Genomic DNA, 23,879 nt, shown 5'->3' with positions numbered 1-23,879 from the left:
CACTTTTGCCTTCAAACAGCACCAATTCTCCTCCTTACACCTGGACACAGTGTTTCTTGGTTGTTGGCAGACAGGATGTTCCAAGCTTCTTGGAGAATTCACCACAGTTCTTTTATTTATTTAGAATGTCTCAATTGCTTCTGTCTCTTCGTGTAATCTCAGACTGACTCAATGTTCAGTGGGGGTCTCTGTGGGGGCCATGACATCCGTTGCAGGGCTCCCTGTTCTTCTATTCTATTCTATTTGCAAAAGGAATGTTTGGGAGTCTAAAATGTATATTTCCTATTGACACACTAAAGTAGCAGATATAAATAACCATCTTAAGACTAATGTTTTTGTGCAGCATCTTATGCGCCTAAGACTTGCACTGTACTGTGTATATATATATACACACACACACACACACACACACACACACACACACACACACACACACACACACACACACACACACACACACACACACACACACACACACACACACACACACACACACACACTACCGTTCAAAAGTTTAAGGTCACTTACTCATTCTTTATTTATTTATTATTTTCACATTTTAGAATAATAGTAAAGTCATCACAACTATGGAATAATAGAAATGGAACTATGGGAATTATGTTGTGACTAAACAAAATCCAAAATAAATCAAAACTGTGTTATATTTTAGCATCTTCAAAGTAGTCACCCTTTACCTAGAATTTGCAGACATGTACTCTTGACATTTTCTCAACCAACTTCTTGAGGTATCACCCTGGGATGATTTTTAAACAGTATTGAAGGAGTTCCCATCTATGTTGGGCACTTATTGGCTGCTTTTCTTAATTATTCGGTCTAAGTCGTCCGTTTCAAAAACGTTTTTTTTTTAAATCAAATTTTAGTTTTGTAATGAAATAAATTAATATAGTGGCACAATTATATTTTTGTCTACAAAACTAATTTCAAACATTAAGCATACACCTTCAGATCAAAAGATTTTTAAGATCATGAGAAACATTTCAGGCATATATATATATATATATATATATATATTTTACATTTTTATGCATTTGGCAGACGCTTTTATCCAAAGCGACTTACAGTGCACTTATTACAGGGACAATGCCCCTGGAGCAACCTGGAGTTAAGTGTCTTGCTCAAGGACACAATGGTGGTGGCTGTGGGGATCAAACCAACAACCATCTGGTTACCAGTTCAGTGCTTTAGTCCACTATGCCACCACCACTCCATTTTTTTGGGGAGTAACGAAATACATGTAACGGGATTACGAATTTAAAATACAAAATATAAGTAACTGTATTCCACTACAGTTATAATTTAAATCATTGGTAATTAGAATACAGTTACATTCAAAAAGTATTTTGATTACTGAAGAGATTACTTTGCATTTTATTGTCATTTGTTTCATTTAATATTTAGTCCTTTCAGATGGAAACATTTATACATATAAATGATGTGATCCAAAGTGCATTTAAACAGCGGTGAAACACTTTCTTATGATGTGTTACATTCATACGAGCAGACAGAGAAGTACGTTTGAAGTAAGTTTGGAGCAGAAGAAATAGAAATAAACCTTGTGTAAATTGTCAGCTTTATGCTAAGCTTAAATGCTATTTCTAGCCATTTTACATGCACATGTTACCAGACACGATCATATTTTTTTAACAAGAAAATTCATGTTAGATCATAATTTCTTTTTTCTAGTAAAACCTTTGATATTAGGGCAAAAATCTTATTCTTGATAATAATTTTTGTATTGTTTTCCTGTATAAAAAATATCTAAAAATCCTTAAAACAAGATCAATTAGATTGATCTTGTTTTAGAAACAACACTGCATAAGATATTTCGGTTTTTCAGAGAATGTATTTTTAACATGTGTATTTTGTCTTACTGTACTGACAGAGTTTTAATAGTCAAAACAAGTGAAAAAATCTACCAGTGCTGAAGAAGTAATCCAAAGTATTTAGAATACATTACTGACCTTGAGTAATCTAACGGAATACGTTACAAATTACATTTTACAGCATATTTTCTGTAATCTGTAGTTGAATACATTTCAAAGTAACCCTCCCAACCCTATATACATATATATATATATACACACACACACACACACACACACACACACAAACACACACATACACATACACATACACATACACATACACATACACATACACATACACACACACACATACACAGTTTACATAAACTTTAGCCAAATACATTTAAACTCAGTTTTTCACAAGTCCTCACATTTAATCATAGAAAACATTCCCTGTCTTAGGTCAGTTAGGATCACTACTTTATTTTTAGAATGTGAAATGTCAGAAAAATAGTAGAGGGAATGATTTATTTCAGCTTGTATTTCTTCCATCACATTCCCAGTGGGTCAAAAGTTTACATACACTTTGTTATTATTTGGTAGCCTTTCACAAGCTTCTCACAATACATTTCTGGAATTTTAGCCCTTTCCTCCAGACAGAACTGGTGTAACTGAGTCAGGTTTGTAGGCCTCCTTGCTCGCACATACTTTTTCAGATCTGGCCACAGATTTTCTATTGGATTGAGGTCAGGGCTTTGTGATGGCCACTCCAATACCTTGACTACATTGTCCTTAAGCCATTTTGCCACAACTTTGGAGGAATGCTTGGGGTCAGTGTCCATTTGGAAGACCCATTTGCGACCGAGCTTTAAATTCCTGGCTGATGTCTTGAGATGTTGCTTCAATATATCCACATAATTTTCCTGCCTCATGATGCCATCTATTTTGTGAAGTGCACCAGTCCCGCCTGCAGCAAAGCACCCCCACAATATGATGCTGCCACCCCCATGCTTCACGGTTGGGATGGTGTCCTTCGACTTGCAAGCCTCACCCTTTTTTCTCCAAACATAACAATGGTCATTATGGCCATATTGTTTCATCAGACTAGAGGACACTTCTCCAAAAAGTAAGAACTTTGTCCCCATGTGCACTTGCAAACTGTAGTTTGGCTTTTTTTATGGCAGTTTTGGAGCAGTGGCTTCTTCCTTGCTGAGCAGCCTTTCAGGTTATGTCGATACAAGACTCATTTTACTGTGGATATAGATACTTGTCTACCTGTTTCCTCCAGCATCTTCACAAGGTCCTGGGATTAAATTTGCCCTTTTCGCACCAAACTACGTTCATCTCTAGGAGACAGAATGCGTCTCCTTCCTGAGCGGTATGATGGCTCTGTGGTCCCATAATGTTTATACTTGCTCACTATTGTTTGTACAGATGAACGTGGTACCTTAAGGCACTGAGTTTGAAGGTAGTCCTTAAAATACATCCACAGGTACACCTCCAATTCAGTACACCTCCAATCAGAAGCTATTTGGCTAATTGTCTAAAGTCTTGACATCATTTTCTGGAATTTTCCAAGCTGCTTAAAGGCACAGTTAACTTAGTGCATGTACACTTCTGACCCACTGCAATTGAGATATAGTCAATTAAAAGTGAAGCAATCTGTCTGTAAACCAATTGTTGGAAAAATGACTTGTGTCATGCACAAAGTAGATGTCCTAAACGACTTGCCAAAACTATAGTTTGCTCATATTAAATCTGTGGAGTGGTTAAAAAAAATGAGTTTTAATTACTTCAATCTAAGTGTATGTAAACTTCTGACTTCAACTGTATATAGTATGCTATAGACTAACCCAAACCTAAAAGCAAACTGTTAAAGAATGACTTTATTTATGAATTGTTTTAGCTTTACTGTGCCCCACCCCCAACACACACACACATTATGGCAAGTTGTTTTAACATTTATTCCTTAAAACTTGCTAGTGTCTTTTCTTAATTACTTATTTTTTGTAGTAAGTATTCCAATAGCAACTTGTATCTTTTTTCAATAACTGACACATAACAACAATATCTATTCAATAGTCACTAGTACTTACTTAATAGATACTAGTAGTTGATGTTCTTCTCGATAATTTTAACTCAAAAGTAAAAAAATGCTATTGATGGCATTACTCCAGTAAAGGTCAGGAAGATTACTGGCAGGCGTAAAGCTTCATGGAGAAACACAACAGCAGTACAAAACATGAAAAGAAAATGCAGGAAAGCAGAGCAAATGTGGTGGAAAACAAAACTTGAAGTCCATTAAAACATCTATAAAGACAGCCTTCATGCTTTCAGTGTGGAACTAGGCACAGCTAGGCACACCCACACTCTTTTTGCTACTGCAGAGAGACTAACTAACCCCCCAACATAGGTCCCTTGTGAAATGCTCTCTGACAGCAAATGCAACGAGTTTGCATCATTTTTCATGAAGATCAATGATATTATAATGGTGATCAGCTCGTCCTCATGTTGCACTGAGGTCAGACAGAACCCACCAGAAAAACTTCAGAAATGAGTCACTATGTCTGATTTTGAGGCAATAGATTGCAAAACCCTGTAAGAAATAGTACAGCATCTTAAAACTTCGACCTGCTGTCTTGACACACTCCCCACTTAATTTTTCAAAAATGTGTTTAACTGTTTAGAAAAAGATCTGTTAGAAATAGTTAATGCCTCACTCCTTTCAGGCACATTTCTGAAGTCTGATTTTAGAGTGTAATCATTGTATGGGTGTGCATGTGAACAGGCTCACTGTTGACAACAACATTCTCCTAGACAGAATGGAAAACTGGGTTGGGCTCTTTAGGACGGTCTTCAGCTGGTTCAGGTCATATCTAGAAGGGAGGGGTTACTATGTGAACATAGGGAACTATGAATCTGAGTGGACATCCATGACGTGTGGAGTCCCACAAGGCTCAATTCTTGCACCCCTCCTGTTCAACATGCATATGCTTCCACTAGGCCAAATTATGAAAAAGAACCAAATTTCATACCACAGCTATGCAGACGACACCTAGATTTACCTAGCCTTTCGCCAAATGACTACAGCCCCATAGACCCTCTGTGCCAGTGCATTGATGAAATTAACAGTTGGATGTGCCGAAACTTCATTCAGTTAAACAACGACAAGACAGAGGTCACTGTATTTGGCAACAAAGGCAAAATTCCCAAGGTGAACACATACCTTGACTCCAAAGTTCTAAAGACAAAAAATCAAGTAAGGAATCTTGGTGTCATTTTTGAGTCAGACCTTAGTTTCAGTAGTCACATCAAAGCAATAACTAAATCAGCCAACTATCATCTCAAAAGTATAGCGAGAATTATTGTTTTGTATCCAATCAAGACTTAGAGAAACATGTTCATGCACCAGTAGGGTGGACTATTGCAATGGACTCCTTACCGGCCATTCCAAAAAGACCATTAGACACCTGCAGCTCATTCAGAATGCTGCTGCCAGGATTCTTACCCGAATCAAAAAATTAGAGCATATTACTCCAGTCCTCATGTCTTTACACTGGCTTCCAGTTACATTTATAATTGATTTTAAAGCACTGTTACTCGTTTATAAATCACTCAGTGGCGTAGGATCTAAATGAATTGCAGATATGCTTGTTGAATACAAACACAACAGACCTCTCAGATCATTAGTATCGAGTCAGTTCAAAACAAGGTGAGATTGCGTTTAGCTATTATGCCACCCGCAACTGGAACCAGCTTCCAGAAGAGGTCAGGTGTGCTCCAACAGTAGCCACATACATGTCCAGACTGAAAACACATCCGTTCAGCTGTGCATTTACTGACTGAGCACTGTGCTGCACTTACTGATTGCACTGCATCATTTTATTTCTGTATTCCTTTTCTTTTTTTATTCGTTTTAATAATTTTCTTATTACCTTTTTATTCTTATTTTTTGTTCTTAATTGGTTTTATCATTTGTATGTAAAGTACTTTGAATTGCCATTGTGTATGACATGTGCTATATAAAAAAAAACTTGCCTTGCCTAGTAGAAGTATCTGCTACAAGTCACTATTCCAGTATTGACAAGTAACTGTTCCATTGCTACTAGTAACAAATTGCTACATTTTGCCATTGAATTTGACAGGCATCTCTAGTTCAAATATCTACTATTTGTTTCTGACTAGTACGCATTCCAACAGTCAATAGCATTTTGTTTAATTTTACTAGTAGCTATTCCTTAGTTATACTTTTATTATTAATAATATTTTTATTATTATTTTTACTAATAATGTCTTATCTTTTATTATTAATCATATTTATACCATTATTGTATTATTCATTAGATAATATACTTATTCCAATTAGGGATGGGTGATATGTAAAAAATATTTTAGTGATAATCACGATATCCGATTACATCATCAACCCCCCTGCCGAAAGTCTGTGAATTTTTTTGCTTTATTGATTTTGCTTTAAAAAATTTATTTATTTATTGAAACACTAAAAATGTAAACAAAAAGACATTTCTAAATTCAAATTGCACTTTAAACTAAACGGAAAAAGCAATAAAGTAACAAAGTGATCAAAAAATCTTATTTAACCACCTCCCCAAATTCAAACATTTACCGTCTCCAACGACTCCATTTGCCATCACTCAAACATCCATCAACACAAATGGAAAATTACTAATAGTCTACAGATTAAGAACTAAAGACAATTATAAGTGTAAAGACAATGATAATCATAATAAATAAGCCTATTAAATTCCCTTGTGTTCCCAAAATAATGCTGCCAAATGTGTGTTCTTATCGAATTTGTGTTTGTATTGTGTTTTGGTAATACAGTTAATGCTGCCTAAAGAAAAGAAAATAGAACTCAATTTTAGGTTCAAGGTGAACGTGTCTTGTATTATTTTATGATTTAATCACTTTCGTCTTTGTTTCTTTACTACAAAGATATATACTACTGAACCTGCAGAGTTGCGTTCACAAATCATGCTAACCGCGTGGAAATAAAGCGAACTAAACTCACAGCACCTCCTGAGATGATCAGAGATCATTTGAGGCATTCTCATAGACAACATTATTCTTGCAAACAGTTTGAAAAAAAAAAAAGTGAAAGAGTGAAAACTCTTTACATGCATGTGTTCCACGAGACAGGCTTGTGCTGCACGCCTCTGAACAAACAGTGAATCAGACACGGGCATTGATGGCTATTCTTTTGTCTGTTCTTAAAAATATAATAAAGTGCGTTTCTTCAAGCACATATCTTTGTGACTAACAGCATTTCTTGTCATGTGTCACTCCGAGATGTCTTACAGGTCACCAGCCTGTTGCGGGTAGATGAGCAAAATTACCTGCGCATGCAAAACATTTGGACGAGGAGCTCACGAACTGGATTCAGCCTCGTCACATTTTGCGGGTGGCAGGTGCTAGTTTCACACCCTGGTCACTGTTTAATATATTTGGAGACTTCCCTGATCCATGGTTTTGCCATTTTCCGATATTGTCGATCATCGTCTGTTTGCAATCGGCATCGGGATCTATGTAAGACATCGTCAATATCCGATTACATCGTCCTATCACCCAGCCCTAATTCCAATGAATAGTAGGGCTGGCCGATATGGACCAAAAATCATATCTCTTTATTTTTAGGCTGAATGGCGATACACGATATATATCTTGTATTTTCTAAATAAATGAAGCTTGCAATGCGCTTTGTTTCGGGGCAGAAGACTTTTAGGGCTGTGAAGTCTTCGCAGCTGTGGTTGCAGAAGCAGCACGAAGTTTAACACATACTGCAGTTTATGGTGCTGTTGTAAATGGTAGAAGAGATCTGAAGTCCTTCCACTTTTGGATGCAACCTTTTTATGGCATTCTCTACAGATGACACGCAGGGGTCGACATTAAGCATTGTGATGTGCTTGTCCTTCAGACAAGTAATTCAGTCAATCACTTGTCCGAGTAAAAAGGACATGTATTGGTTTCATGCTCAAGTAACATGTCAGAGTTTCTGCTGTATGTTCTCTGAAATTGGCCAACCTAATAGTATTATACCCATGCAATCAACTACATTCTCTGGGACAGAAATGTAAACTGCGCTGGGTAGGGGAGGTTAATTTATGTTACATGTATGCATGGTAGTCAAATGAAGAAAATCATCCATCACCATCATTTACAGCAGGGGTGCTCACACTTCTAAGGAATGAGATCTACTTTTCCATCATGTTATTGCAGCAAGATACCATACACAATATATACATTTCACAAAACCAAAATTTCCACAACACCACAACAAATAATAGCCTAACTACTTTCTTAAATATAAAATAAAGTTCTCAAGTTATTATTCAAGAGTAGTATACAGTCAGTAATAAAATATCAAAAGAAAAGCAATGAATAGAAAAAATACAAATTAAGAAGACTTACAGTATCAAGTATTCAATTAAACATTCATAATGAATTTGACATGAAACTACTACTGGTCTTCTCTGTATAAATAACACTTTAATACTTTTATACTAGAGTTATACTATAAAAGTTATCCAGCCAAGAGCAGTGAGTGGTTTTCTTGTTTTCTTGTTATTGTTTGATTAATATTAAGGATACACTAGACAGCGGCAGGTCTATTATTACATTTAAACTTACATGTCCGACATTTCGATACAAATCAGCTTTTCCTCCAATGTTTACGTTCACTTTAAACATAACTCTCTGTGTTTACATGAACACCTTACCAAGCATTTTGGCAGAATTTTGAAATGTAGTTGACCGTTTAGGCATGAGTGTTCTCGAAGCACACGTGCATGTAAAGTGCGCCGCACACACACAAGTCAGTCAAACAGTGCACAGCTGTTTTGCTGCTCATCTGATCTTTTACATACAAACCATATCCAAATAATTGATCCATTGTTTTTCTTTTTACTAACCAGGTCTTCTTCAGCAGTGTGAACCGGCTCTGTGTCTCCCTCCATGTTGCAGGAGTACTTGTGAGTGAGTGGGGCAGGGTTTGTAAGCAGATGCAGAGTGGGGGCGGGGTTGCGCAGAGAGTGTGGGAGAGGACAGATGCAAAGACGGCACGGCTTTATGGAAGAAACGGATTATGTAATGTAACATTAAACTATATCCATATAAACAGTATTGTCGCATCCTATATCTCATTTGAAAATATATCGATATACCTTAAAAAGTCGATATACCGCCTAGCCCTAATGACTAGTACCTTTTCCAGATTTTACTAATACTTATTTATTAGATAATAGTACTTATTTACTATACATTAGTGGCTATTCCAATTGTTACTAGCAACATTTTTAATTTTACTATAAGATTATTAAATACAGTAACCATTGTGACTAGTTGTTACATTTGAAAAGTAAAAGAGCAGTTGTTACTAGTGACATAAGAAATGCTACTTGTAACTAGTAAACTAGTAAGATTAAAAAAGAAACTAGTCACTGTTGGAATGCAAACTAGTCAGAAGTAAATAGTTGATATCTGAACCACAGAATTCAAATGGCAAAAGTTTGCAAATTTTTTCCAGTAACAATGGACAGTTACTTGTCTTTATTGGAATACTGATTAGTATCTAATGAATAAGTACTAGGATAATTGAAAAAGATACTAGTCAATATTGGAAAACTTACTAAAAAATAAGTACTAGTAACAAAAATAGATACTACTAAGCTTAATTAAAACATTTTTAAAATGTATTAAGGAATATATATATATATATATATATTTTTTTTTTTTTTTTTTTTACATTTATAAACTAATAAATGTTAAATGTGCTTGCCATATACACACACACACAGACAGACAGACACACACTTACATAGCTATCTAAATGGGGATATTATTTTTTTTAAAGACATATATATATAAGTTATTTATTATTACCATGGACCCTTACCCTAATATACTTTTCACATTTTTCAGAATCACACACATATTAGAAGCACACACATATACATTCGTACACAGTCACATTCACTGCGCTTTAACTAATAGAAGCACATAAAAAAACAAAACATTTTGTGTTTAAATGGGTTAAAAGGAGCTGCTCACCCACAGCACAGAATCTCAAGACAGAACTCATCTTTAAACCCACACACACACACACACACACACACACACACACAATCTTCTGAGATGATCTGGATACATACCCACACACTCGTTTAGAGTTATCTGTCTGGCTACGGTTCTCTGAACCAGAAATGGCAGACCGGAACCACTTCCAGATGTACAGGAGTGATCCAGCAAATCCTGATGGACATAGACAAAAGAAAAACAGAAATAAAACGATTATTTACCACAGTGCATATTTGTTCATGCACTTACATTTGTTCTATAATCTTGCAGTTCTTGCACACATGCACTAGAAGATGCCACACTCCCACAACATTCCACAGAAGAGACCAGGGAAAAAATGCTCCAGAGGCCAAAACCACAAGAGACAGGATAACCATATGTCTGCATCATGGAGAGGGAGCTGTAAAGGAGCAGGAATGCTAAAGAATCCCAAAATTAGGGCTTTATCCAGCTGAGCGCCTGAGTGAACCAATCAAAACATTCAGCCATACACAGTGAGAACCAGTCACCTCCTCAGACTCTAAGGGTTTATAATAACGTCTCTCTCTCTGTCTGCTCTGGCGAGTAGTTTTAATGATACTTAGGCTAACATTTGGCTGCTGAATATTTGCCTTGGTAGCGCTCTGCAGAACTCTTTGAAAATAGCTTGAAAGAGATCCAACAACATCAACTGAAGAGCCATTCACTCACAAACGGCAGCGTTTCTGCTGTAACGACTTAATCTTAATCACAGTCAGGAACTGCTGACGAGTTTGACATAGTAAAGTCGAGACTTTGCTGGTATTAAAAACAAACAGTGGATTTCAGATGCTAAATCTTGGCTATTTTTCATTCTGTGTTGTGCTGTTTGAACAAATGTGAAATACACAGCTGCTGTGAAATAACGTGATGTGACTGATAACGGACAACAGTTCATGCTTGTTTCTCTCACCGCGAGCGTGCTCTCTCCCACATTCGACGCGATCAGACCGTCGATGGTGCCGTACTCCGCTTCACCAGCCGTCAGCCGCTCCATCTGATTATGGTGAATACGACGAAAGATCAGGATCGCCACAGCAGACAGAAAGATCAAAACAATGACTGGAGCCACGATCACAACAATCAGCGTCGTCACACTGTAGCTGCGGCCCTCCACCACTGACAGACACAGAAAGAGAGAATTTCATTATGTGTCCTGTATGGAGGAAGTAAAAAAAGTGAATTCAGCTGTATAAAACTACTTCAAATTGTAGAGCAGCGAATCTCACAAAACTAATCTAAAAGAATTATGACATTACTCTCATAAGTTAAGCACATCTCTCACAGGTTCTCATTGCTGTAATACAGATTTTTCTTATTATAAATTAAATACAGTACAATAAATGCTACCATCATGTGTACTTACCAATATATGTAAATTACATCTGTCAAATACAATTGTGATAATTTACTCACCTTCAGGCATCCAAGATGTATCTGAATTTCTTTCTTCATCAAAACAGAATTTAAGACTTTTAGGATTTCATTTCAGGTCTCCTCCTCTAAACAATGCAAGTGAATGTACTCCATTTTTTGACGGTCCAAAATGCATATTTAGGGTGCATCAAAATAATCCACACGACTCCAGTCGACAAATAAAGTTCTTCTGAACGCGAACGATTGATTATTTTGAGAAACAAAAGAATACTTATATAATTTTTAACTACAAATGTTCGCTTCTGTACACCTCTATGACGTGCGCTCATGAGAGGGATGACGTAAGCTCGTTGGTAAGGTCACGCGTCATGTGGAGGAGGAGGCAGGAATTTGTGTTAGTAATTTTGCACCTGTTGTAGACAGATACTTAAGTGATGGCAAATGGAAGGGTGGATATATACGTTTTTTTGACCACTTCGTTATTTTAATTGCTTTTTTGTTTAGTTTGAAGTGCAATTTGAATTTAGAAATAACTTTGGTTTATGTTCTTCGTGTTTCAATAAATGAATTTAATTTTTAAAGCAAAGTCAATAAATCAAGAATATTCACCGATCTCTCGGCCATAATCCGATATCGCAGTAGTTTTTTATAAAAATATTGTGAACATATACCTTGCATATCACCCTAATCTCAAATTCTGTATTGTGTTTAATATAATTCTGTGCTGGAAATGATGCTGATGGAAATTACATTTTTAACGTTTTTCAAATAAAATGTCCAACTCCTATGTCTTGCTAAGTCTAATTTCATAGCTAACATTTTATGCATCATAAAAACTATTAAATAATATTTTCACACTTTTTGCATAATTTGATTGGAAATGAAGGCCAATAAAAATATTCTGCTCATAAGTGATATTTACCTAGCACGTTCTTCGCTGACACTTTTGTCAACTTGGTAAACAAGTACACTAACTTTTAGGGCAAAATTTTTTGATGTGGTGGAAACGACGCCACAACTGTGGGACAGGCGTAATGTTTGATACATTGACAGAAACCCTTTTCACACAATAAATATTGAAATGGTTTATGTTTATTTCAATCTTTGTTTAGATGATCATAGTTTTAAGAATGTGATAATTAGTATTTTTATAATGGATTTTCATAGTTTAATACTGTAAGTCTGGGTCTGGGACAAGGCTAAAACAGTCAAATATAGACATAAAAGAAATGTAAAAAAGAACAAAAATAAAAGCTGAAGGCCTGATAACATTTTGCAATTCAGTTTTAATGTGGCCTACATTTAATAAAAACAAAATAAAAGTTGAAACCCAACATTAAATCGTTTTGCAGTGTTTGTGTGTGTACGTTACCTCGTACAGGAAGTGCCACAGTGAGGTTCATGTTGCAGAGGTGAGCCTGACAGCACTCCACAATCTGGTCAGGTGACGGAGGAGTTTTGCAGGTCATCCTGCCCTGCTCGTACACCTTAAAACAGCCCTTCTGAGACACAAGTGTGCCGTCACTGAGGGTGAGAGAGGAGAAGCACTGCTGACCCATACAGCGGTCCCCTGTCACACACGAGCGGCCCTCACACACACACTCATGCTCCATAGGGGCTGCCTTCAACTCCTCGTCTAGAGACAGACACAAAGAAACACACTATTTAGCTAGATATACAAATATATACAAATCTCATCTTTAAGATCTCACTTTCAGTCAATATGAAACAGCGTTTGCAACCCATTGATGTATTTCTTCACATTCCAATGAACTGTGTATTGGGATCAAGTGCTCAGAAAGTCTCACCTCTGACAGGTGGCTGTAAAGAGATGTTGGCGTTACACAGGTGCCCCGTACAGCAGCTGATGATAGTGTCAGGTGAGGCAGGTGTGTCACAGGTAGTGTCATTGAAACAGCCCCTCTGAGAGCGCAGGACCCCCTCTCTCACACTCACAGAGGTGAAACACTGCTCGCCCCAACACGACAGCCCACTCACACACTCCTCAGCCTCACACACACACTCCTGCACAGATAACGAGGAGATTGCAGCCACGTCTGCAGAGAAATCAAAGATGAAGCACGTGAGCCCTGCCATTACGCTCGCATATTATGAGGTTTATCGTTAAATGAATCATGTATTCTAGAAAATACATGATTCATTTAAGCATGAATCATAGTATACTAGAAAATGTATCATGCTTCTTTTTGAAGAAGATATATGGTACTTTTAAGTCATAAAGTAGTGTAACAAATTACATTAAATTACATAAATTCTCGTAATCAGATTACATTATTGACTTTCAATTGGGTTGCACATACTGAATTCCTCAAAAAAAAAAAAAAAAAAAAAAAAAAAAAAAAAAACTGTATTTATAGCATGAGTTATGTTCATATGTACATCTGTTTGCGTTTCTGTGACACTTGAAGGGCATACGCACGCTAATGAGTAAGGGAGAAACAAGTGTATGACTTGCGTGCAACAGTGAACAAGGAAGAAATATAGACATTAATTTGAATTTGATCAAAAATGTTTTAGAAAGAAACTTAAAAGTAAACAGTAATGTGACTACTTTTTGATAAAGTGTTTTAATTGTATTACTTTAAGTTACACACCCAACACTGCTTTTAAATGAGCATTATTACAACCCTTGCCACTTTTAACAGATAATATTCAGAATATTCAGAAACGTAAGAGACATTAAGCTGCAATAATACAGCCCCAAATCCGAAAAAGTTGGGACAGTATGAAAAATGCTAATAAAAACATAAAGGAGTGATTTTTAAATGATATTCACCCTTTGCTATATTGAAAGCACTACAACTACACATTATATGATGTTTTTCCTTCTGAATTTCATTTTTTGAAAATGTACAGAAATTTTAAATCAAATGATTGCAACATGCTCCAAAAAAGTTGGGACATTCGAGTGTTTACCACCGTGAAAAATCACTGTGACGAGGAGGAGGGCGTGGCCGGGCCGTGAAGATGCACGCCTGGCACTGATCTGCCCCAATCAGCGATAATGAGACGCCAGAGAGAGAGAGAGAGAGAGAGAGAGAGAGAGGGAGAGAGAGAGAGAGAGAGAGAGAGAGAATGTTTTGTTGTGCTGAAAAGCAGTTTTATGTCTGTTTTGTTTATTAAAAGTCTTTTAGGTTGATAACCTGGTTCCCACTTCCTCCTTTCTGATGAGCAAGAGACCTGTCTCCAACAATCATCATTTCTTCTAATAACACTTATTAAGCATTTGGGCACTGAAGACACAAGTTTAAGTTTAAAAAGTGGAATTTTCTCCCATTCATACATTATGCAGGTCTTCAGCTGCACAATTGTACAGGGTTTTGTTGCCGTATTGTGCGCTTCATAATGCACCACACATCCTCAACTGGAGACAGGTCAGGACTGCAGGCAGGCCAATCTAACACCCGCACTCTCTGATTATTCAACCAATATGTGGTTGTCTTGCTGAAAATGCCGGGACGTCCCTTGAAAAGATGGTGCTGGATGGCAGTATATGCTGCTCCAAACTTTTTACATATCTGTCTGCATTAATGGAGTTACCCTTGCCATGGGCATTGACACACCCCTGGCCTATACAGACACTGGCTTTTGGACCTGACGCTGATAACAGCTTGGATGGTCCTTTTCCTCTTTGGCCCGGAGAATATGACAGCTGTGTTTTTCAAAAACTATTTGAAATGTGCACTCGCCGGACCAAAAAACAGTTCCACTGTTCTACTTTCCATCTAAGATGAGACCGAGCCAGGAGAAGTAGGCAGCACTTCTGGACAATGTTGATGTATGGCTAATGCTTTGCATAGTAAAGTCTTAACTTGCATCTGTGGATGCAGCAGCGAGTGGTGTAGACTAACAAACATTTACTAAAGTAATCCCAAGCCCATGTTCATGAAATCCATTACAGATGAATGACGTTTTTTAAGACAGTGACTTCTGAGGGATTGGAGATCACACACATTCAGAAGTGGTGTTTGTCTTGCCTTTTACGCAGATTTGACCAGATTCCTTGAATCTTTTAACTATATTGTGCTTTGTAGAGGGTGAAATGCCCAAAATCTTTCCATTTTATCTTTGGGAAACATTGTTCTCAAAATGCTGGATTATTTGCTGAAGCATCTGTTGGCAAATTGACAAGTCTTGAATGATCCTTGCTCTTGAAGGACTAGGCTGTTTTTGGAGGCTTATGATATACTATGACACGATTGCCTTGCCTGTTTAACATCTCCTGTTTCACATTGCCTTGTTATTTCAACTTGTCAAATTGTTATTAGTCTTAAATTGGAGTGTGTTGCAATCATCTGATACTGTACATTTTTAAAAAACAATGAAATTCACAAGGTAAAACATCATATAATGTTTAGTTGTAGTGCTTTCAATATAGCAAAGGGTGAATATAATTTACAAATCACTACTTTTTGTTTTTATTATCATTTTTCATACTGTCCATAACTTTTTTGGAATTGGGGTTGTATTAAAAACATAGGGATGGGACGATATGGATATCTCACGATTTGGTTCGATATACGATATGAGGTACACAATATAATGACACTTAAATGACAAAATATTACAGAAAATTTGTTTTTTTCTGATTTTTTTTTAAGCAAAATTCTCATAATTTCTTATCAAAATAAAGTTCTTTAATACACAATATAAATGCTCAAAATTTTAATAAGATTTTCTCATATACATTTCTCTTTTTTTAAATTTTTAAAAATAGTGGGCTACATTCAAGCTAATCAGGTGCAGAACAAGCAACAGAACTGAACAAAACCTGTCCTGAAAAAAAGGATGTGAAAGTGTATATTTATATTATAATAATTTGTTTGTCAACATTTTTATAATCAAAATTTAACATTGTAAAAACAAAAAAATCTAAATTATTTTAATGAATATTACATCATGAAATTGTATATATAATAATGATATGAGCCATCACTGTTTGAAATAATGTGTACAATTTACAAGTAATAACACTGAGTTTACATTCATCTGTATAAGAAACGCTAAAAAGGTTACTGTCACTTTAAGGGTTCAACAAGCGGCTCACAGTGTCTTTGATGGACACATATTACATGGAGGAAACTTTTCATCAAAACAAGGCAATTGTTCTGGTATTCCAGGACTTACATTTCTAAAAGCTAAATTCAAGCACTTTAAGGACCTTGTGTGCACCCTGTAAACAGTGTAGAAAGTGATAAAATAAAGCGATAAAGCGATTATGATGTTTCACGGGTTGTTTCATTTATGATCACATGGAAAGAAAACAATTTCACAATATCGAGTTATGTCACGATATGGTTCGTCATTTTTTTTGGTTCGCAATAAATCAAAATTCTATAGATCGTCCCATCCCTATTAAAACATATGGGTGAATCTCATGTTAAAGAACATGTCCAGGTCATCTTTCACCCAAAATTCTAAGGAAATAAATAAGAAATTATATTTTGCACAGAGAATGTGATGCCAGTTTTATATATTTATTTGTATTGCAACACTAAACACATTTCCCTTCCCCAAAATTCTTATTACTCTAATGTGATTAAATCATGGGTAGCATTTGTTCTGCTGATTTAAATTTACAATGATTTAATAAAATAAATCATTGTGTTTAAACTGGACAATTTTCACTAATGTATTATAATTTGAAGGGTAAATGTGCTTAATTGTCATAATGTCGCAATGCAAAAAATCGTAATGGTCCTACAAATAGGCTTCGTTTCCTTTATACAAAATACAATTTCTTATTTTGAAAAATATTCACCCATTTGAAATAGTATGTGTGTGCTTCTTAACCTCAATACATTATTAATGTACATCAAAACACTATTGTGCATGTAAGGTGTTTGGTTTATAAATGTGAATAATTATAGATCCCATGAGTCACCTGTGCTTGGCATTTCCACGGTAACATTCATATTACACAATGTTCCCTGGCAACACTGCACTGTATCAACAGACGACAGTGACAGGGATCTTCTGCAGCGCACTGCCTCTTCATCACTACCCACAATGCACCCCTTCTGCTGGAGCGCTGTCCCATTCTGGACAGAAAGCGAGGAGAAACACTGATGGCCAAAACAACGCTGGGCGTTACTGCACGACGAGCCCTCACACACACACTCGATGTCACCAGTGCTGCCAATATCTGCACAGAACACACACGCAGAGACACACAGTGAGAAAAACAGAGCAGTTTTCTTATTACTAGCCCCACAACACTCAAGAAACATTTCAAGACCAGCAGAGCAACTGGAAATGGGTGTTTCTTTAATATTTTGATAAAACAATCAGATTTCAACTTTTTTCTTTTTGTTTTATGAAGATCACATTAAAACTAGTCTTGCGTAGCCAGACTTATGACAACACTTCAATTGGCCAAGAACAGCTCATTTAGACAGGAAAAGCCATCTAACTGACATGTGACCAATCAAAGTCGATTTTGTCATTACCTGGTGTTTAGGGGCGGGGTTATCGGAGATGTACTATACCATAATAAAAGACCGACATGCAAACGAATGCACAGAAAAAACACGTGTAGAGAGTCTAAGTACAGCACAGAAAACCTCATTACAGACTATTTCACAGACATGACTAAGTAAACAAAGCAGAAAATGCAGTTCTGCTCATGGATATCTGCTTTACTTTCTGATATGTCCTTCAAACCAATCTCTAAATATCTTTAAAACATTTGATGTCACCAACCTGGCAAACAAAAGTGCTTTTTTACAGTTTTTGCATTCATTTCGGTGGTTCGTAACAGCTTGTCTAGGCGAAGTTTTAGAAAAAATTCTTACTGGCTATTAAACACCTTGCTGCCATTGGTCCACATCATCGGTAGATGTGAACTGGAGCCGACAGCTAATTTTGTTTACTTTGTTCAGTCAGTCAAATTCAGTCAACATGAACACACCGGCATGCAGAGTTATTAGCAAGCTGGTGCAAATTCACCTACATCTGTACGATCATTCGCTTAAGAGACATTTTCCAAGACCATGTCATGTGATTTTTTTGTTAATTAGTCTATAAAAGGATTCAAATCTATTTAAATACTCTCTAGTGCCCATTCACTAATGTGCTATCTGCAGCAAAAGCCATTCACACATCTGTCCAAAGATATGCCTCTCTTATCATCATTTATTTGTCTGTATTTTGTCCATTATTACTCTTTTATACACCCAACTGTGCAGTAGTATCGGTGTCATCATATATTACAATAACAGAGTGTAATTGGCACATGTTATGGTGCGTATAGCATGTTAGCACATAAGCATCATGTAAACAAGACAAATTCAACTTTTTCTACTGCATATATATTACTTTAAATCATCATTAAGTGGTTAAAGCTTCTTTTACTGACCTCATGTGAATTCTACTCATAGAATGATAACACATTTTAATGTCAGATTAGTTAAGTTTAATATGTACCTCATATTTAAATGCTTTTAAGCGCTGTGACCGGTGTCTGAATGTTCGCAAACAGTATACCGTTGCTCGGCTGTTTAGAACTTCTTTTTACCCCTGAACGAAGAACAAAGAAGAACTTCTCCAGAAGTATATCAGGGCCTTTAGGCAGAGACTACATTAAAACTGAAATAGAAACTTTCTACCATTCATTTATTTTTGGTGCTTTTCAAATGCATTTTATGTATCTGCTGTTTAGCCTTGTCTCAGACCCAGACTTTCAATATTAAACTATGAAAATTCATTCTAAAAATGCAAGGTATTACATGTTTAAAACTAAGATCATCTAAACAGAGTGAAATATACATAATCCATTTCAATATTTATTGTGTGAAAATGATTTCTATACATTTTTCAAAAACTGTCCCAGTCAAATTTGCATTTCCAAACAATTTTCCCCCTAATAAAGTTTTTTTGGTTTTGTTTTTTAAGTTAGTGTACTTATAAACCAAGCAGACAAAAGTGTCAGTGAAGAGCATGCTTGAGATGAAATACAAGTGATGTTTGATTTATAAAAAAAAAAAAAAAAAAAAAAAAAAAAAGATTATAGGGCATCATTTTCAATCAAGCTGCCACTTTGTACAAATATGCAAAAAGTGTGAAAATATTATTTAATTGTGTATTTAGGATATATAAAATTTTAGCTATGAAAATAGACTTAGCAAGAGTCAATCATTTTATTTAAAAAGCATTAAAATTATTATTTCCATCAGCGTCATTTTCAGCACAGAATTCTTTTCAACACAGTACAGAATTTTCATGTCTTTAAAAAAAAAAAATAAAAACACAAATCTTTTGTGATGCATGTACATTGTTGGGCAAATGAAATAAACTAGTTAGTGTGAATTTTTTTTATCGACTTTACTTTTTAGAAATCCACTGAGCTAAAAGTGCCTGAAGTTGAAGAAACACCCATATATGATGTGCTAGAAAATGACTATAATTATAGCAGTTATTAAACACACTATCATTCAGAACAGCAAATGTCATCAGAGACATGAACATTTATGAATTTTAATTTCATATTGATGAATGATTTTGAAGTCTGTGTGTGACTCTTACCTTCTACACAGACAGCAGGTGACGCGATCACGACCAGCAGCACAATCCCCACACTGCTCAACATTATACACCTGAAGAAAACACAAGACATATTCACTTATATGTTTTCATGAATTTGTATATGCACATGCCATTTCCAGACAAAACACACTAACAACACACACACAGCTGAATGAAATGTCTTTCAAAAAAACCTGAGCGTTACAATCGCTCTCCTAATGTGCTAACTGTTCCCTCACGGCCTGTTTACCACACACCCGTCTCTAAGCAATCTGTCCCGTCATGAATACACCCGTCTGCGACTGTCTGACAGAAAACAGCAGGGGCCCATCAGGGGCAGGGACACAAGGGGGCACTGCTGGGGTACACGGGGTGAGAGCTGGGGCAGTAGGGTAAACCTCATTTCTGTCTGGGACAGAGAACACTATACACACACTACATACTGCTGTTTTTGTTCAAGAACACTCGTTGTGATTCGACCACAAACAACCTTTTAATTATGACAATTACATTAAAGATTTCACAGCTGCACAAATCAACATCCACTGCAGAAATCACAGAAATTCCTCAATAACTATGTCTTAATTCAATATGAAGTGTGTAATTGACCCTAGTCAGTGTATCACAGAAATGATAAGGCACTACTGAGCTCCTGAAATATTAGATTTGAATGATTATACTGAAGTATTAGCTACTTTTAGAAGTTATGCTGCTGTGAATTCTTCACGTTTAAACAGTTTAGGATATTTGCATTCTGACAAGCTTGTAACTTAGTTTTCCATGTCACCTTTTCATCTGCTTCATTGTCTGTGCAGATGTAAGTTGTAATCAAAAAACCCTTGATCAATGAACATTTTTAACAATAATTTCTTGACGGGATTAACACTGTAGGGATTGACTGACAGTCGCTTCAATAGCATGCACTTTTTTTATCAACTAAAATTTTGTGGGTTTTTTTTATCTAAATTTTTTATGAATTATGGGGTAACAGGAAACATCATGAGGAGTCTTCCGAAGTGCTTTAAAAAATGTGTTTGCAGTGAGGGGGATGGCAGAGTACTCGAGTTCAGCAAAAGCTGCTGACTCATCAAAATAAAGAGAGAGAGTTATAGTTTTTATTTTATTTTATTCATTACCTTATTTTAATTCTATTTTTATTGTTATTTGTTACTGTTTTATTATTATTATTTGTCTTGTCATTATCTATTTTGTGTATTAATGCTTTGGCAATATTGTATGTAAACACAATCATGCTAATAATGTACTTTAAATTGAAAATTGAATTAAGAGAGAGAGAGAGAGAGAGAGAGAGAGAGAGAGAGAGACAGAGGGCCCCAAATATAAATTAAATTATGAATCCTGGGATTAAAGCCCTGTTGAAATTATCCACCTAGAATTCTGCAAAAACATCCTGGGAATTCACAGAAATGCTCAGAGTCTGGGTTGTAGAGCAGAACTGGGCCGGTTCCCTCTCCTCACTGAAATCCAGAAAAGAGCAGCTAAGTTCTGGTTCCATTTGTCAGACACACCTCCAGGTAACTACCATCACTGGGCCTTTACACACAGGGCAGGACACCCAGAGAGTGACCCTATGCACTATTTAATAGAAAAATATCAACTAAATTCATCCTTCTATTTCAGACTGGCAAAACTGAACAGACAGAACGAATAACCCATGAAGAATACATTCATGATTGGCAGCACAAAGCCAGACAAGTACATAAATTAAGCTGCTTCCACAGAATCAAGACTTATTATAAATTGGCACCATATTAAAGACTATCAACAAAGAAAGCTACTGTCAAAGTATCGTCTGAGGGGCCGTTTACACGACAACGTTTTCAACTAAAAACTGAAAACTTTTTATGCGTTTTGGCTGTTCGTTTACACGACAACGACGTTTTGGGGCCTGAAAACACAAACTTTTGAAAACGGTTTTCAAAGTGCAAGTTTTTGAAAATGATGCTGTTATCATCTCCGTGTAAACACAACATTGAACATTACATGTTCAGCCTATAGGTATGCAAGCGAGTACTTCAAAACAATGCGCGAGACATTCAAAACTACAATGGCGGACAACAGGACTGTGTTTGTGCTGCTCAAGATTGAGTTTATTGACGCTTCTCCAGCAAAGTGTAGATTTACTGCATCACTATTACAACCAGCGATCGCCATCTTCATTGTTTGTATTCACCGCTCTGTGGAAGAATGCTTATGTGCGCAGGCGCATAGTGTTTCTTTACAAAGTGACAGACAGAACTGGAGATCCAGAGAGGACAGACTGTGTTCACGCTGCACTGAAGGAGTCTGTAGAGACGGGTCGACACAGACAGAACTGGAGATCCAGAGAGGACAGACTGTGTTCACGCTGCACTGAAGGAGTCTGTAGAGACGGGTCGACACAGACAGAACTGGAGATCCAGAGAGGACAGACTGTGTTCACGCTGCACTGAAGGAGTCTGTAGAGACGGGTCGACACAGACAGAACTGGAGATCCAGAGAGGACAGACTGTGTTCACGCTGCACTGAAGGAGTCTGTAGAGACGGGTCGACACAGACAGAACTGGAGATCCAGAGAGGACAGACTGTGTTCACGCTGCACTGAAGGAGTCTGTAGAGACGGGTCGACACAGACAGAACTGGAGATCCAGAGAGGACAGACTGTGTTCACGCTGCACTGAAGGAGTCTGTAGAGACGGGTCGACACAGACAGAACTGGAGATCCAGAGAGGACAGACTGTGTTCACGCTGCACTGAAGGAGTCTGTAGAGACGGGTCGACACAGACAGAACTGGAGATCCAGAGAGGACAGACTGTGTTCACGCTGCACTGAAGGAGTCTGTAGAGACGGGTCGACACAGACAGAACTGGAGATCCAGAGAGGACAGACTGTGTTCACGTTGCACTGAAGGAGTTGTGGAGGACGAGCTGCACTTCCTCACTCATTGCAGTAAATATGAGACCATTAGAAACACTTACTTTACACAAATAGCTCATATTCTACCTGAATTCCAGGACATAAATGATTTAGACGAACTCTCATATCTTATGGGAGAGAAAGTAGAGTGTGTTCAGCTGGCAGCACAGTACGTGTCCTCCTGTCATCATATGAGGGAGAGAAACTGGCCCTTTATGATATTACAGCTCTACTGAAACTGCTATTTTAATTTCCTTTTTTCTTCCCTTTCTCATTGCACTCTGTATTTTACTTTGTCATTTGTATTTTATTATCATTATTATTTTTTTATTGTATACATGTTATGTTTGTAATTGTTATGTTTGTAATATGTTTATTACTCAATGCTTTGGCAACATTGTACACTGTATACGGTCATGCTAATAAAGCTCATTTGAACTGAGAGACAGAGAGAGAGAGAGAGAGAGAATGTCTTGTAACTGTAGGACTTTTGGTGCTAATTTTGGATATATCGCTCTTGTTTTTAAACACATCTCTGGTGTGTGATGTTGAACACTCATGGTGTTTGTTAGTTGACAATCACAGTGACAACAGAACTGACCTATATCAGAAAATCAAACTGTTACACACCTTATGTTTAAAATAATAACTAAAAGGGATAGTTCACCCAAAAAAGAATTCTCTCATAATTTACTCATCCTCATGCCATCCCATATGTGTGTGACTTTCTTTCTTCTGCAAAACACAAATTAAGATTTGCAGAAGAATATTTCAGCTCTGTAGATCCATACAATGAAAGTGAATGGTGACCAGAACTTTGAAGCTCCAAAAAGAACATAAATGCAGCATAAAAGTAATCCATATGACTCCAGAGGTTAAATCCATGTGTTCAGAAGAGATGATAGGTGTGGGTGAGAAACAGATCAATATTTAAGTCCTGTTTTAAATATAAATCTCCACTTTTACATCTGTATGTCACATGTGGTGCCTTTTTAGTTTTACTTTCACATCTGAAAGTGAAAGTGGAGATTTATTGTAAAAATTAAAAAAAAGCCAAGGACATAAATATTGATCTGTCTCTCATCCATAGAGCTGAGATATAT

General features: G+C 36.6%; 1 protein-coding gene across 1 annotated transcript in view; it reads right to left on the bottom strand.

Moving 5' to 3' along the window:
* Positions 1 to 23,879, bottom strand: part of LOC127446833 (activin receptor type-1-like) — a 53,315-nt gene that overhangs the window by 9,566 nt on the left and 19,870 nt on the right. Inside the window, exons 2-7 of the mRNA XM_051708111.1 lie at positions 19,860 to 19,930; positions 17,221 to 17,481; positions 13,124 to 13,372; positions 12,688 to 12,951; positions 10,852 to 11,057; positions 9,995 to 10,094 (exon numbers count right to left, since the gene is read on the bottom strand). Coding sequence (XP_051564071.1) covers positions 9,995 to 10,094; positions 10,852 to 11,057; positions 12,688 to 12,951; positions 13,124 to 13,372; positions 17,221 to 17,481; positions 19,860 to 19,923 — 1,144 coding nt within the window. The 5' untranslated portion in view covers positions 19,924 to 19,930. The remainder of the gene's footprint in view (positions 1 to 9,994; positions 10,095 to 10,851; positions 11,058 to 12,687; positions 12,952 to 13,123; positions 13,373 to 17,220; positions 17,482 to 19,859; positions 19,931 to 23,879) is intronic.

Source organism: Myxocyprinus asiaticus, chromosome 10 (assembly GCF_019703515.2).
Source record: "Myxocyprinus asiaticus isolate MX2 ecotype Aquarium Trade chromosome 10, UBuf_Myxa_2, whole genome shotgun sequence".
In the NCBI taxonomy this organism is placed as follows: Eukaryota; Metazoa; Chordata; class Actinopteri; order Cypriniformes; family Catostomidae; genus Myxocyprinus; species Myxocyprinus asiaticus.
Note: the sequence above shows the minus strand (reverse complement) of the source record. Positions and strands in the feature narration are given on the sequence as shown.